The following is a 16699-nucleotide window of genomic DNA, read 5'->3' on the forward strand; positions in this document are numbered from 1 at the left end:
TTTAATGGAGAAGCCTTACTTGACCTAATTCTGGTAATGTTCCAATGGTAAAGGGGGACAGTTTGGTCCAAATGCATAGCTCATATTACCTTTCTGTGACAGAATTTATAAAAGAGCAAAATGGTGTGCCTGCTAAGATCTGACATCTTTTCCTGCTAACTGTGCAATTCTTAAGTCCTCAGTGACCTATCTAATGATAGGCAGTACTGAATCTAAGCATTTACCAATATCATGGTCTGCAGACATTTCACCTAATAATTCACATATAGCAATGTTTTCTGTTTTAGCCAAAATCACAGACTTTGATTTTATGCTAGTCAGCAGCATACTTAGTGTCATATAAAGTGTCATAGATAACATTTTCATCTGATGGTTTTTAATACAGTGAAAAAATAAGCAAATATTGTTGCATTTCTAAAAAGCAGTTTCTTTTTAATATTCCACTAATATGAATAAAGTGGATATGATACAGCAGTTGGCTAATGATTTCCATGCTCTAATAATTTATTCTGTGCCTTCTAGACATGTCATTTCACAACCCATCTGGACTGGGGATTGCAGCTTTAGGTTCCACCTGGTAGTCAGTGAAGTACTTGTTTTCTCACATGAGATGAGATTAGAATGATTTATGGCACTTACTGTTCTGTAACATGTTGTACATAGGGAGCTTTTGGTGCTGCTTTTGTAGCAGATCAGAAATGTCTGCAGGGGACTGAGATCACACCCAGATGACATCCTTGCTTTTACATAAATGAAACCCATAGCTAACATAACAGCTATGGTTAGCACTGGAGTCACAAACATGTGGAAAAAAATAATAAAGGCCAACTGGAAAGTAGTTCTAATGCAGAAGCAACGTATTTGACGGAGATGCTGAATTTAAAGAGTTTTAGAAAGATTGTTCAAGAACCAGAGCTATTCAAATAGATTTGAATCTGCACATAACCTTCAGGTCATTGGAGTATGAAATCTCTGAGGAAGCTATATACTCTGTCCACTTGCACATATTTTCTAGCCACTTCTTGTCAGTATAAACTAAAATGTTATTTGTTTTGAAAATTGTATGTGTGTGTATATATGTACACACACACACACATGCACACACACATAAATTGATATGCCCATCTATCTTAGGGGCTTGAGGCAGAGCAACAAGCCACTCCCCGCATATTCCTGCAACAGGCATTGGTTCCACAGGCAGGGGCATGCAGGGAGTGAATCACTGCTCTGTCCTGGTCCCTGGCCCTGCACTTTCACCACCTGGTGATCCTGGGGTCCTACGCAGGCAGGGCATGTGGCTGAGTGGATGGGATGGGGCCACGGGTGGGTGGCGAAAGGCATCCTGCTCCTGGACACTGCTCCTTGCCCACCCACAGCTCCATCTTGTTTGCCTAGCTGCAAACCTGACCCACACAGGTCCCAGGTCAGTCTCCATGGAGACTCCATAGACTGATTCCCTTTCATTTGGGGTGGGCTGTGGTGCCAGGTAGCAAGGGCAAGTTCCACACCCCCCCAGTGGCAGACACTGGCAGTGGCAGCTAGAAGGAGCCGCCACTGCGGGGACTACCAGGAGGTAGAGTCTGGCTGTTGCACTGCCCCTGCCTGCTGCGTACCCAGGGGCACCAGAACCAGCCACACATGCTACAGCTTGGGCTTCTCTTTGCACCTATGCTGCTTGGTGCTGAGGACCCTGCCGCAGGCCAGACAAAATCCTTTGGCAGGCCAGATCCGGCCCATGGACTCTATTTTGCCCATCCCTGATCTATCTTCCACAAGCATGGGAGAGTCATTAGCCTTCCTTACAGGCTGAAATATCAGAACAAGAACAAAACATGTCCGTAAAAGACATTTTATGGAATTTATTATGAACCCTTTGTTTTTGAGTCAGTTTTGTAGTCCATGATTTAAGAACTATATTACAAAGTCATGATATCTTTTAAACTTTCCTTCACAGTGATTTCAAGTGTCTCGCATGCTTCTCACAAATTTTTCCCTAAAGTCTTTTTTTAATTTTTGTAAGATCCAATATTAGAAATGGAAATTGTCTGTCTATACATTTTTATCTGTTCTGTCTAGATTTTTATACTGTGCTCTTTACTATGACAATACTATTATCTTAGCATCTGCCAGAAAAATCTCCCCCAGCCCAAACACCAAAAGTTATCTCTTGACCTGTAGCTTTTTTGAAGAAGGTCCTCCTGCAATGTTTTGTGTGAAACAATGTATTTAAAAGGTGCTAGTGTGCAAAATTGTCATGGACAAAAAAACCAGCAGGGCTTTTCTAACAGATTCCTCTGTGTAGTTTTTAAGCATCTCTCCCAAATGTAATATTTCAACCATACTGTAGAAGGATAGTATTGCACTGGGAATTAGAATCATTTGGTGTTATGTTTTTCAAAAGTTATTTTATCTTTGTTCAGTTCTCAGAAGTTCTAATATCTGTCTTTGTTTTCTAGGCTCTTCAGTGCCAACACAGCCACAAATGGTGGTGTATGCTAACTGTATACCTCTTCATTTGTTTGACGAAAATATCTTTGCATTAGCACAAATGGTAAGGTTTTATGGTCTCAGAAAAATAACAGCTATTTTACAATTAAGGCCCCCTCTACATGTACAGGTGAAGGTGTGATTGGAATTAGTGTGTGATCCACACAGTCACGCCTCCTGCCATACCAGGCATGCTTGGCAGGAAGCATGATTGTGTGACTGTGCATTAGATCTAGTCATAGTCATGCCTTTTCGCCCAATCTTGGGCTTTCCCTGCATTGGCAAGAAGCAGGCTCTCACAGCTTGGATCCCCCCTTGCTAAGGGGGCTTCCAGCCATGGGAGTCAGGCACAGCGGGAAGCAAGAGTCCTGTGTCTGATGGGGCTCTTGGTCCCAGCTGCGCATGTGGGCCCTGGGGTTTTGCGCACCCCCAAGCTTTGGGGATGGTAGCAGCTGCGATCCCCAGGGCTCAGGGGTTTCAGGCTGGGCATAGTGCAACCCTGCAGCTGGGAGCCACAGGGGAAACCCTGCTACATGTGCAAATTAAAGCTCAGTAGCAACCAGCTATAAACATAGTACACATTTTTCAGGTCTAACTTTATAGCTTGTTGGAGCCTTTTATCTTGTGATAGCTACTTTGCACACACAGCTGTTCTTAAGGTAGTTGTACAATTAACCAGTTCAATTGCACAATATCTGTAATGTGTATAGCGGGCCTAAGATTCTTATTTAATAAAATGTATGTTGTAAAAAAACTCATAACCAAAGAACAAATCACCTGGTAATGTGTATTTGGTTTTGTTTATTTCTGAATACATTTAATCCTGGAGGTGCAGTTAGCTGTGTTAGTATTAAATTAAGACTAACATGGCTGAAGCCTGCAGAAGTTTGAAAGTGTGTGTATGTGTGTGTGTACAAAATAAGTATCTTAAAATGTAATAGTATCTTAATATATATTATGGTTAGTCTGTAGGGTGGAAATCTAGCCTGCCTTCAACATTTAATTATATTGTCTTCCTTTTCGCTACCATAGTCTTGATAATTTATGTTTTTCATAGTTTCATAGTTGGTAGGGTCAGAATGGACCTGAGGAGATCATCTAGTCCGACCCACTGCTGTGGCAGGAAAGAGTACTGGGGTCAAACGACCCCGGCCAGATGTTCGTCCAGCCTCCTTTTAAAGACCCCCAGGGTAGGAGTCAGCACCACTTCTTTTGGAAGTTGGTTCCAGATCCTAGCCGCCCTGACAGTGAAATAGCGCTTCCTAATGTGTAGCCTGAAACTACCCTCCGCTAGCTTGTGTCTGTTGTTTCTTGTAACTCCTGGGATTGCTCGGGGGAACAGGGACTCTCCCAATGCCTGCTGGTCCCCCTTGACTAGTTTGCAGACTGCCACTACATCCCCTCTCAGCCTTCTCTTTTGGAGGCTGAACAGGTTCAGGTCCTTTAGCCTCTCCTCATAGGGCCTGCCCTGCTGACCCCTGATCATGCGGTGGCCCTCCTTTGGACCCCCTCCATGCTGGCCACATCCTTCCTGAAGTGCGGCGCCCAGAACTGGATGCAGTACTCCAGCTGTGGCCTGACCAATGTCGCATAGAGGGGGAGGATCACCTCCTTGGACCTGCTTGACATGCATCTGTGGATGCACGACAAGGTATGTTTGGCCATCCTGACCGCGTCCTCACACTGTCGGCCCATGTTCATTGTGGCATCAATGATGACTCCAAGATCCTTTTCTGTCTCAATGCTGGCAAGAAGGGAGTTCCCCAGCCTGTAGGTGTGTTGCTGGTTCTTCCTCCCCAAGTGCATTACTCTGTACTTGTCAGTGTTGTCAGTTTTTATCTAGTCAATTTTATATTCTTGACTCCCTCTATTTAAAGTTTTTATGGTCATGGAGGTCATGAAAATTTGGACTAAAGCTTGTTAAATTAAAGACTTACTTTAATTATACTAAATACATTAATATTTATAAAAAGCAAAATAAGAAAATGTGAACAAATATATATTTTAGAATGAAGATTAATTAATCATTTGAAGTATACTTTCTAATAAAATAATATATTAACAGAAAATAGCCAGTAAATGTTCATTTAACTTGTGAATGTCATGACTGATGAAAGTAAATGGATACTAGATGTAGTATTCCATACTTTGGCAGAGGGTAGAGGGAGGAGAAGCAGCGGGAATTTGAATTTATTTTTGCAATTAATCATTCAAGCAACCCAAAAGCTATTTACAACGATAGAGGAAAGAATTCTTGAAATAATAGCTTGTGTTTGTGGAAATAAAAACAGATTCTTTTTTTCAATTTGATTTCTGTAGCTGGCAACTAGACCACTTAAATGCAAGTAGTCTTTATAGAATAAGGAAATGTATGGTGTTATTTTTCTAAAATGTTCTGAAAGATTGGTGTTTAATTCCACTTGATTCCAGGATTATATTCTTTGTTTAAATTATATTGTGTTCCTATAAGGACCACTTTGTCATCTATAATTTTATACTGTATAATTCAAGTTGTTTTACACTGTTGCATCTAACATAGTAATAAGAAAATAATAGTCATCAGAAAGCAGTTTGGAAGTGGTAGCTTAGTATTTACATTCTCTCCGGCCTTAAGGGAACTGATTTCCAAACTTGTCCTCAGTCTCTAAGGACAAAGAGATTATTGAAAAAGAGGCTTGATAGTCCAGATGGGGTGAGACTGACAAGTCACTAGATGTCTGACATAGTCATTTTATAATGAATCATGGGAGTATGCAGCTTAAGAGAACTTAATTAGAGAAACAAGAGTATTTTTTTCTGGATCTCACTGGGGCAAGCTGAGTTCAAGCTGCATTTGTTGTTTAAGGCTGGAGCTGGCAACTTTTCTCAAGCCTCAAGCCAGGACTACCCAGCTTCGGGCTGATGCAGGCTGGGTTGCTGCTGCAGGATGTCAGTGGCTGGCCCGTTTGCTTGTGCCCATGCCAGGGCCTGGCACCTGGGAGCTGCACTCGTGCCCCAGCTGGGAAATGGGGACTGGGATGTGTGCAGCTTCCAGCCAGTGTGGAGCAGAGCCAGGGCTGGGCAACTGAAAGCTGCATCTCTTTTGCTGCTGCTGTTCTTCGCACTGTGGGCAGTGGGGGGGCGAGATGGGGGGCGGCGGCACAATCAGGGGAGAGAATGGCAGCAGCAGTTTGCAGCTCCCTGGCCCTGAAACAGCTCCCCACCAGCTAAAAGGTGTGTCCACATTACAGCTGGGGAGAAGCTAGAAGTAGAGGGAAAAAGCAGTAGTGGCAGTGCCTACAGCTGGAAGTTGCCTGGCTCTAGTGCAGTTTCTTGCTGCTTATCATGGGCGTGGGCACAGAGAAAGCCCATAAGATGGATCCAATGGCTCCACTGGCCAGAACCTGCTTGCGGGCTATGTTGCTGACCCCTGGTCTAAGGAATCTACCAATGACTATAATTAAATTTTGGAATATTAGTTGAATTATTGGGATGAAAGCTTAGCTGTATTGAAGTCAATGGTTGTTTTGTCATTGACTTCATTGGGGGTCAGCACTTCCCCCAAAGATTTTGGCATTTTCTATTTTGTCCAGCCTTGTTAGGGAGTGTGTTTCTATAGCATCCCGTAGCTATATTTGGCTGCCTTCTGAAAGTTTTTTTTTTTTAAAGGAAAAGAAAAAATATCAATATTTGAAAACTGTTCTAGGATGTATTTTAGGCAACAGTTGACTGCTAACCTCTACAGTAAAACAGTTAGAATAGTTCCCTTGTAATCATTTTAAACACAGGTAATATAACTTATGTCTGTTTGAATATGTATGCCACCAGGCCCCTCTTCTATGAATTATCTGTCCAAATCAATTGTCAAATGAAATGGTTTGTCGATTTTTTTTTTCATTCTCAGTTGATTTGCTCCCTTCTCAGTCATGCCAACAAACATAGCCACAGTAATCTTGTGGGATTTCTAGTTTATAGTCACAGGGACAACAGGCAATAAGCAGGAATGGTGAAGAATGCTGTCTGATAAGTGCATTTAAAGAGTATTGGTGGTGTCTTTACTAAGCATTAAAAGATATGTTTGTAAAATAGAAACATAGAAGAGTTTCTATGAATATTATCTACAGATAATATATCTACAGATATTAAAACTGAACATTAAGTAGTGAAGGAATAGCTTAAATATTAGACAGTAAGTTTTTATGGAGTGAACATCCCTCAATCCCATATATAAAGTCATGGACAGATGTACATTTTAAGTGTTTTGCATTCTACTCCAATTTGAAATGCTTCAGATATGGAGCATTTTAGTGCCATCCAGATGTATGGCCCCTACCTGCCACCCCTCACCTCTGCCACAGGTTGCTCAGTCCTGAAGGTTCCACCTCCCAGAACCCAGAGAGGATTCTTCTTGTGCCTCCTGGGCATTGCAGATTGCCGAAGATGGCTAAGCATACAGGAGAATGCTCATTGGTGGTCCACCCCACTCTTCCCTCTTCCCCTCATGGGGGATGGAAGGTAGCAAAGCACTTTGGGATGCTGGAGGACTGAGCAACCCCCCTTTCTGTTTCTTAGAGCATACCGAACTTTCAAGAAATGTTTCAAAAGGAAGTACTTCAAAGATGTTCCTAATTTTTGAGGATTGTTTTTTAAACACTGGTCATTTTACACTGGTAAAATTCATAACTCAAGAAACAATGGATATTCATAAGTCAAGAAACACACTGGTAAGTGTTTGTTGAGTTATGAATAGCTCTATATTCACTATTTGAAGCACTTCAGAGGTGTTCAGAGCACTTCAAGCATTGCATCTCTCCATGGCCTAGAGCTGTTCTTAAAAGTTCTGACTGTAAGAGCCAAGTTTAGTACTTTATACATGAATGAGTTTTCTAAAGTAAAAATTGAGATTAAGGGTTAATCCCATTTAAAGAAAAAAAATAGCCACAGAGTCATTTTACCCCATAGAGATTTTTACAAACCACATAAATGACCAGTTTCTCAGTAGAACTGTACCTTACTATATGACTCAATATAAAGCAGAAGCCAGTGCTTTAGAAGAAAGGATTTAAAGTGTTGTCAACCTTTCTCGCTTTATATTCTACCTTACTTTGTGTTTATCAAAAGAGCCTGAAAGCATACATTTATATATATTATATTAACTAAACACCTTTTGTAGCATAAATTTCAGTATGAAAAGTAAAAAAAAAAATGTAAACACTTATAAATGTACTATTATACTTTTCTGCTGAATAGTCATCTTTGCTAGAAAATGTTTGGAAAATGTTTGGAAAGAAGTTGCCAACTGAATTTTTCTTGCTTATTTAGTACCCAGAGAAAAATATTTACTAAGATTTGGTGTTTACTGTTTAGGTCTATTAGAAAAGAGAGCTTGCCCTCATTCAGATGATCTCTCTTTGTTTTGTAGGCTGATTCTTCTGAGAAGTTGAGGCAATATGGCCTTTCTCATATATATAGTCATCCTGTGCTGGTGACCAGAACTAGGTCCTGTCCTTTGATAGTGCCACCAAAACCATCACCAATCCCTCAATGGAAACTTTTCCGCCAAAAAAAAGAAACCATTGTGACAGATGAAGCCCAAGGTTTGCTTTTTCAAGTCTCATAAACTACTTTGAATTAGCAGTAAATCCCCATTAAAGTTTTTGGTGTCACAATTATGAATGTGTATTTGGACAAATTCTAGCATAATTCCAGGAATGAACATCTTATTTTTTATCTTTTTCTTTTTCTCTCTTATTCTCCCATCCACACACTCTTTCATACAGATGTATGTCTATGTCTGAGTAGAAGGATAGCTCATAATGTTTTTAAGAAATCCCCAAACCTACATTAGAGAGAGCCAGTGATTGACCTAGCCACATCCTAACTGAAAAGGCAAAAACTGCAAATAAATAGTGCTATAGGAGCATTCTGAGACTGAGTCAGAAAAGCACTTAAATATACTTACCTTTAAGTATGTGAATAATCCTACTGCCAGCATTGGGGCTCCTTACATACTAGGTTATCTGTGTACAGAGAGTTAGTGTTGACCTTGTGACCTCCATTTAAACTACAGACCATCTACACTGAAAAACTCTAAGACTGACATCCAGTAGTAGCTGCCTGACCCTGAAATTTCTAGGTACAAAGCTGAGCCTCCCTCTTAGTTCACTTCTCTCTGCAGGATGTTTGGAAGATACTGCAGGTTATAAGAACAGGACATCTTCAGTCAACAATTTCTAGATTTCCTGTTCTTGATTTCCAGCCCTCTACTGGTTGTACCTAGTCAAGTACAGAAAGAGAGACAACAAACAAATTCTTAGGAGGGCTCTCCCTGAGGAACAAGAAGCATAATGTAGATGGTTTTGGGGAAGGTTGCAAAATAACACATTGATGGGGAGTGGTAGCTCATATGGCTCTGCCTGAGTGAAAGTTGCCCTTGATCAACCCTAAATATTAAGGTAAATATACCCTTAGAATTGGTCTGTGTTTTAGGGGATAACTACATTGCTTGGAGATGGATACCCAAGCTAGCTTTAGACATGCTTTTGACAACTTTTGTATTCAACAAAATAAGCCAGATCATAACGAATACAGGATAGTCACGTTAGGCAACATTTTATCCTTAAGAAGAAGGGTAATTAGATCAGGCAGAATACTGCACCAATATGCCTATACTGCTTCTAGTACAAAAGCTAGCTCAGGTCCTCCACAAAGCACTCTGGAATTTCTGTACACATACAGTACATGCTCTTGCTCTGCTTTGTAGCACTGTGGATGACTGGGCACTTGAACAGCTGTATGTCATGTCATATTTTCCTAGCACTACCAGGGGGCAAACAAGCATTTGTGGGGCCTGCCTGAGGTTTAAGCATCTTATTTTAGGCCACCTAAACCAGGAGTGGCATTGGGGTTTGCCATTTGTTGGGCGTGGCATGAGCAGCCAGAGGAAAGGGGGGGACTGGTGGGGCTGGGAGGAGGTTGGCACATCCAGTAGGGGCTGGCAGGTCTGCTGAAGAGGGCCAGCAGGTCTGCGGGAGGAGCTACCCTGTCTGGAGGGGAGTTTATTGGGGGGGAGGGTTAAAAATAGCCCTGTCAAGGTTGGGACGGTGTGCGGGGAGAACAGCACAGCCCTGGGGCTGTGGTGTGTGGCTGGCCTTTCCCAGCCCCGGGGCTGTGCTGTGAATGCATGCAGGCATTCACTAGGTCAGGTCTACCCCTTATTGATCTAAAGTTAGTTTACCTCTGAAGTGAATAACTTCTTATCAGGCATCCCATTTTTAGGGTGACCTAAGCCCTGTGAACACTTGCACGCAAGGGCAATCAGATTGATCAAACCAGGGCTGATATAAAAGTAATACTTATACAATACAAGTGGTTCCAAGTGTCCTAGGAACCCTACTAGAGGCCCTGAAAAACTTAATGCAAAAGGTGGATTGGTCCTCTTCTTCCTTGGTGCTTTTTTATGACTCAGTCTTAATGGTCAGATTACAGTGTGCTAAAACGGTGGATACATTAATGGATTTTCAGCATTAGAATCTGACCCAGCATTCATGCAGATCTTGGTATGAATGAAGACTTCTTTTTACACATTAAGTATTTTATTATATTTATTTTATGCTTTACGTACATTTTTCAGTGCATCTATCTAAATCTAATATCTTAATTAGTCAAACTTTATTGATCTCAGCTGGAATGTTCTTGCTAGACTGAAATAAAAATTGAACAATGCTATCAAGATTTGGTCCTATTGGTTTGATTGCTTTCAGGATACTATTAGAGCAAGTCAGCTGTAATGAAGGTTTTAAACGGATCTCATGAACAGAAATGATACTGTGAAATCGTATTTCAAAACTCCTGGTGTATTCTGTAAAGCATATGTCCAAAAATAAATTATTTTTCAAAAAGTATAATGAATTGGAACTTTAACAAGTTATGTACTTTTCTAATATGCCACATCTTAGCTTGAATTATACCAAGAATAGCCTGGTATTAACCTTTATTTGTGAATATTACTTTGAACAATGTCACTGTTTCATTACTTAGCACACATAAGAGGCTTTACAACATTTTTTTTCAGAGCCTATAGTGAAGAAATCCGAACAGCATATTGAAATTGCCAGTCCATTTTTGAATTACAGACTTAATGTTATCACAGTGCCCACGGATGTGTAAGTACATTAAACTTTCTGCACAGTAATGGAATTTATATGTATTCACTTAGCTGTTATAATATAGTGTTAACAGTCCAGTTTTAAGTTCTGAATAATAGCAATATAAACAAAAAAGCCTTCCTTTATGCTTTCAGTATATGCTTATATAAATTAATTGCTCACTTAAGGGTCTGTAGGTTTTATCTGACATGTAACAGCATGAGAACATGTTCTTTTTTAAAATGATGTTTTGCCGTTTACCTTTCCTACAGTATTTCAGGCATTGTGCCTGAAAGTTCTGTTCCCTTCTTCCTTCTCCTAACAGACACCAGATTTAGCCTCAAAACATTGATCATACGCACAAATGTCTGAAGGCACAAAACTCAAAGCCCATCAAAATCAATAGTGGTTTTGTTCTGATTTAAGTAGGCTTTAGATCAAGTCCTATAGCATGCTTAGGAACTTCTTATAGTAGTTACTTCTCTTTTGGTTGTTTCCCCCCTGTATTTCTTATTATAGCATTGATAAATGGAGATTTATAATGAAAATGACCTATATAGCTCCTGAATCTGAGGAGTTATTAAATATTAAATGACTATTTCCCTCAATTATGGAGGTGTTAGTTGAAATTGGTCACGTACGTTAATTGTATATGAAAATTGGCTTTATTAGTTCATTTACAACTGCATGCAGATGGCAGAGGCCCACTTTTTCCTTCAGTTCCTCCTTTGTAGCATCCTGCATGATACTGTTGTCATGACCCAAAGGTCTGATTTTTTGTGTGTGCTTCGGCACTAAGAATTATCTCCATGGGTTTACAGCTTCATTGCACGGAGGAGTTCTGCTGCGCAGAGAACCCGCGTGCAAAGGTGTGTTCCCACCACTTTGCAGCGGCCTTTGCAGGGTGCATTTTCTTTGCAACACAGAAATGCATGGTGCAAAGAGTTCCTGCTCGTCGTATGCAAATTCGTGCCCCGCAATTGGCTAGTGCTAAATTATTCCCACGTGGCGGCTAGCGATTGGCCTGCTAGCCGTATAAGAGGCTTGAGCAGTTTCCACCCAAGCCGAAGAGGACTCCGCATCCATCTCGTGGGGGCTCTGGGTGTGCGCGGCAGGGTAATAGAAACCCTGTGTGTTGCTCAGAGGAGTTTGGCGGCCTGATCCACCGCCCACCTCTTCCCATCTTCAAACGGAGCCTTCTATAAGACGTATCGACGAGTTTATGTGCGCTTGTCCTGGACATCCGGAGTTTTGTCTGCGTGGAGCCTAGCAAACTCCACGTGATTGTTCGAGTTTTGTCTGCGTGGAGCCTTGCAAACTCCACGTGTGTTCGTGTTGTCTGTTGTAACCGCAACTCAAGCAAGTTCTCAGCCTGCACCGCGACCATCTCGGTGTAAGTAAACAATCTTAAAATCAACCGTTAAGTGTCTGTGCCTAATTCTAGCTCGGCGCCCGCCCTCTCCGACCCGGCCTGCCCGGGCTGCCAGCCACAGCCCACGTGCAGAGCGATGAAAAGGGCCCAGGGCCCAACCCGGCCCGGCCCGCACAACTGTAAGAAGAATTCACATAAATAGCTACATATGTTCTTCCTGAAGTACAGGGTGCATAGAATTGCTGTTCAACACTATTTAAATGGAAAAGAAAACATGGAAAAACAACTTCCATTTTCTGTCATCAACAGGATGTACTAGTCAGGCGATGGATCAAAATTTTTAATTAAAAGTGTGCTTATACTTAGAAAGAAACCCTGCCTCTAAAGATTTGCTTAATAAAAGGCCTCTTGCCTCAACTTTGAACTTCGTCTTTAAGGCATTCTGCCAGTTGCTATATTCACTGGCACGAGAACACTGTCATGTTAACACAAGTTAGGGACTTCACAAAATCAGTTCTAGGCAACAGCTTGTGACAGCATTTCTGCTGCAATACAGGTTTCAGATCTCTTCTTGAGCCCCAGAACATCTATCAGATCCTGTCTCAGCTTACTGGGCCTCATGGCCTCTTGTCACTACTTTAGCCAGATTCTGTAGGGAGACTACTGAATGACTGAGTCAGTACTGTTCACTGATTTCACCTAGATGTTATAGACAGACCAGTGGTACCTCTTGCATGCTCTCTTCTCAGTCCAATTCCACTGTCTTTAGTATTGTTGAGAGATACTACAAGATTTAAGGAACTTTACTGGATCACCTCATAATCAAATTCTTCCATACATTCTAGTTTTAACATAACGTGATGTAATATCCTGGAATTCAGAGCAGTCTGCATTTCTCTCCTGTCAGGGTCTTTGCACATTACTGAACAATTCTTCTACTATGTCTTATATTAAAGGAAAGTAAAAGCTGTGTATAAAAAAACATTGTTAGTGAAGTTGAGTACCCTAAATGTTGAATTAAGGTTTCCTAGGCATTCACCTTCCTTGTCAGCATGCCTTATGAAGCATTATTTAATTACATGATCAAATACTATTTTTTACACTGGCCGTCTTCTTGTGTTAGAACACAGAAGAGAATGCTCTGGGAATGAATAAGGTCTGTGTAGTGATTGTGATTGTTGACCCTAAGGTCTGTGGTGAATGAGGTAGGCAACTATGGAGGAAAAAGGACAGCCTGATGATTAAAATAGTCAAAGGGCAAAAGTGGAAAATTGGATTCTGTTCTTTCTTCTGTCACAAGTCCTATGCAGTGCTTGCAGGTCACCTAGCTGCCTCCTGTGAATATTTTGTGTTCTTTCTTTCTTCTTGTTCAACTTAAGGCATTCTGTATCTTCTTTGTAAATTGGATCTTTGCTCTAAAAGTATCAGGTACTATAAAATGTTAAGTATTCTGCAAAATTAGGTCACAGGTTGCTAAAACTGGACACCCCAAATTAATGGACACATTATTTAACTTTGACTTTAATCTCTGTCCTCAGTTTCTTGTCTGACGGTTGCTGTAAAGATGAATTCATTAACATTTATGCTTCACTAAAAACTCATGATGAGGGCAACATAGAGAATCTTGTGAGGAAATTAAGAATTCTGAATTTTGTGTGGTATTTGCATCTTGTGTCTTAAATAATACATTGAGTGACACACACAATGATGAAGATAAAAAGAACAACTGCAAATGCTCATTCAGGCTGTGCAGTGAATGAGACAGGAAGCCTCCTGGTACTGGCTACCTTACTTTTGAAACTTCCAGCTTCTGAATTCTTTACTTTGCAGACTTCAAAGTGCTTTATTGGGTTTCTTTTTAAGTGTAGTTTTCTACATTTTTAACTTACAAAATGGAGAATCAGAAGTTCACAGTGTAAACCACTCACGTGCCTTTTCAGTAGGGCTGTGATTTTTAGTAGGTTTGGGATTTGCACATCCACAGAGCAGTCTTCTGTGATGAGGTGACAGAATAACTGGAAGCCATAGTCAGGTGTCATTTTTCATATAGGTGTACCAATAGGAGGTTGAAACATGCTTCTTATTATGGTTTTCAGTTATGTGCAGAAATATGGTTCCAGATCATTCTGCCCCTACTACTGCAGCTTTTATCTTTCCTTTCCTTTGTTGCTGTCCCTTCCTGGTTCTTGCTTGTCCCATGATATCTGCCTCTGCTCCCTCCCTTCTTGCTGTCCTCCCTCCCTTGCTATCTTCCCCCACAACTTTGGCCCTTTGTTTTCCATGTTCCCTTCCAGGGGCTTCTATTCTTCCACCTCCAACCTGATCCCCAACCCCTCCCCCACTATCTCCTTCACCCCTTCTGGTTCCTTCCATTTCTTCAATACTATGCATCCTTTCACCTTTATCCATCTTACTCATCCCTTTGTATTTGAGCTTCACCCTCCATGATACTGGAGTGCAAGTAAGAGGGATAAGAGCCCATGAATCTCCCAGCTCATGAATTGCTAGGAAGGTTTCCTCCGTCTTTATAACCTCAGCATGTACTGGGCTTACTCCAGGGGTTGTATATGTGCAGTCTGATCTGTATGGAGAAGCAATAAGGGTGTAGAATAGATTTGATGCTGGTAAAATCTTGAGAGATGTCAGCTGCAAAAACCTATGAAGTTTCTCTTAAATGTGTGTAAATTTGGGAATTTTTGAGGTTTACTAGTTTATCAAATTTGGGGCAGTTATTCCAGGTGATACAAAGGTGACAGTGTGGCCAGAAATACAATTCCTTGACCCCCCAAAATGGAGTTGCTAGAATGTTAATGAAGCATTTTTAAACGAATAAACAATATATTTTCCTTAAGCCTGTCTTCAGAAATGGTGGAAACCATTTATCTTGAAAAGGTTGAAAACATTGATCTGAGCCAGATACCTGGCATGCGAAATTCAATCTGAATAGTTTAATTATGATAAAATGTTAAGCAACAGTCTTATAAGAGGGAGTGTCAGGCAACAACTTGCGTACCTGTGCTGCCTGTAAATGACTGGCAGAGTACAGCTCATTCCACACATACTTGGGGCTTGATACAATGCCCAAGTATGTAAAATAAAAAAACTCCCATTGACTTCAATTAATGTTGTATCAAGGCCTTATTTTCTTATTTTCTGTTCTTGCTACAAACTATCATGTAAGAGGGCATCAGTTCACCACATGACCTGAACACTCAGTGTAATATACAACCACTAGAATTAATGGTCTCCTGTTTCTCTGTCATTCAAAGTTTATTTTATAGAGTAGCATTGATTGGATAAAGGGGACATGGAGCAAAAGTTGATGTTTTGGTGGAGGTTCTGAGAACTTTTATTTTCCCAAACCTGGGTCCAATTTATATGATATTCCTTTTGATACATATGCTTAGAGCTGTTTGCCATTACAGACATTCAGTTTCTTGTGGGATCATAGAACCATAGGAAAGTGGTGCTGGAAGGACCTCATAAAGGTCATCTAGTCCAGCCCCCTGCTCAAGGCAGGATCATCCCTCACTAAACCATCCCAACCAAGCGTCTGTCTAAACTGCTTTTGAAAGTTTCCAAAGATGGAGATTCCACAACTTCTCTGGGTAGCCTGTTTCAGTGCTTGACCACCCTCATAGTCAGAAAGTTCCTTCTAATCTCCAGCCTAAATTTTCCCTGCTGCAGCTTGAGGTCATTGCTGCTAGTCCTGTCCCCTATAGCCACAGAGAAAAGCCCATCTCCATTTTCTCTGTAATCATTCTTCAGGTATTTGAAAACTGTTAACAAATTCCCTCAGTCTTCTCTAGGCTAAATAAACTTAGTTCTTTCAGCCTTTTCTCATAAGTCTTGTCTCCCAGGTTAATGTCTTGTCTCACCCCTGATTAATGTTGTTGTCCTGTGCTGGATTCATTCCACACTATCCACATACTTCTTGAAGTGTGGGGCCCAAAACTGGACACAGTACTCCAGGGGAGGCCTCACTAATGCTGAACAGAGCTTAAGAATCACTTCCTTTGATTGACTAGTAGTGCATTTTCTCTTGTGCCTGTAAAAACTAATGTTAGATTTGGAGGTCCTGCTACAGTGGTCACAAGTATACATGGCATTAAGGGCTACTGTACTGATGGGCGATTTCCTTTGGTCGCGTTTCTGTTGCAATTCAAGTGACCATTTCTTGTCGTGATGTTGGACTCCATGATTGAGAAGGGAGTGCCACTTTGTCCTGTCTCCTGTTAAGGTTTAGGTCAATTCCAAAAGCCTTCATATCCTTCTTGCAGACATCGTTGAAGAGCGATTTCTGGTGCCCTATCGTTCTCTCCCAATCTGCAGTCTGCCCATACGGGATGTCCTTTGGGATGTGCCCATCTTCCACCCTGCAAAGATGGCCAAGCCAGTGTAGACGTTGCTGTTTGAGTAGTGCAGTGATGGTTGGTTTTGGCAATGACCTCTCTATTGGTGATTCTGTCTTGCCACTTGATGTCAAGGATGTGTTGCAAACTGCATAGGTGGAAGCTGCTCAGCTTCTTTTCTTGATATTCATACGTTGACCGTGTCTTCGTATACAAACAGCTTAGTTTTGATTGTGAGTTTTGCATTGTCCCAGACTCATTTGGAGAGCTTACTGAAAGTGGTAGCTACTTTTCCAATATGCACATTTAGCAATTTGTCTGGTGATAGGTTGACACTCACTGTGGATACAGGGTAGCAGAAT

At 41.2% G+C, this 16699-nt stretch overlaps 1 protein-coding gene across 6 annotated transcripts in view; it reads left to right on the forward strand.

The window, feature by feature from the left end:
• Window positions 1-16699, forward strand: part of ADGB (androglobin) — a 299037-nt gene that overhangs the window by 91879 nt on the left and 190459 nt on the right. For all 6 annotated transcript variants that reach the window (XM_019488363.2, XM_019488361.2, XM_019488358.2 and 3 more), the window contains 3 exons: window positions 2457-2551; window positions 7889-8063; window positions 10541-10631. In XM_019488363.2, coding sequence (XP_019343908.1) covers window positions 2457-2551; window positions 7889-8063; window positions 10541-10631 — 361 coding nt within the window. The remainder of the gene's footprint in view (window positions 1-2456; window positions 2552-7888; window positions 8064-10540; window positions 10632-16699) is intronic.

This window comes from Alligator mississippiensis, chromosome 1 (assembly GCF_030867095.1).
Source record: "Alligator mississippiensis isolate rAllMis1 chromosome 1, rAllMis1, whole genome shotgun sequence".
Lineage (NCBI taxonomy): Eukaryota > Metazoa > Chordata > Crocodylia > Alligatoridae > Alligator > Alligator mississippiensis.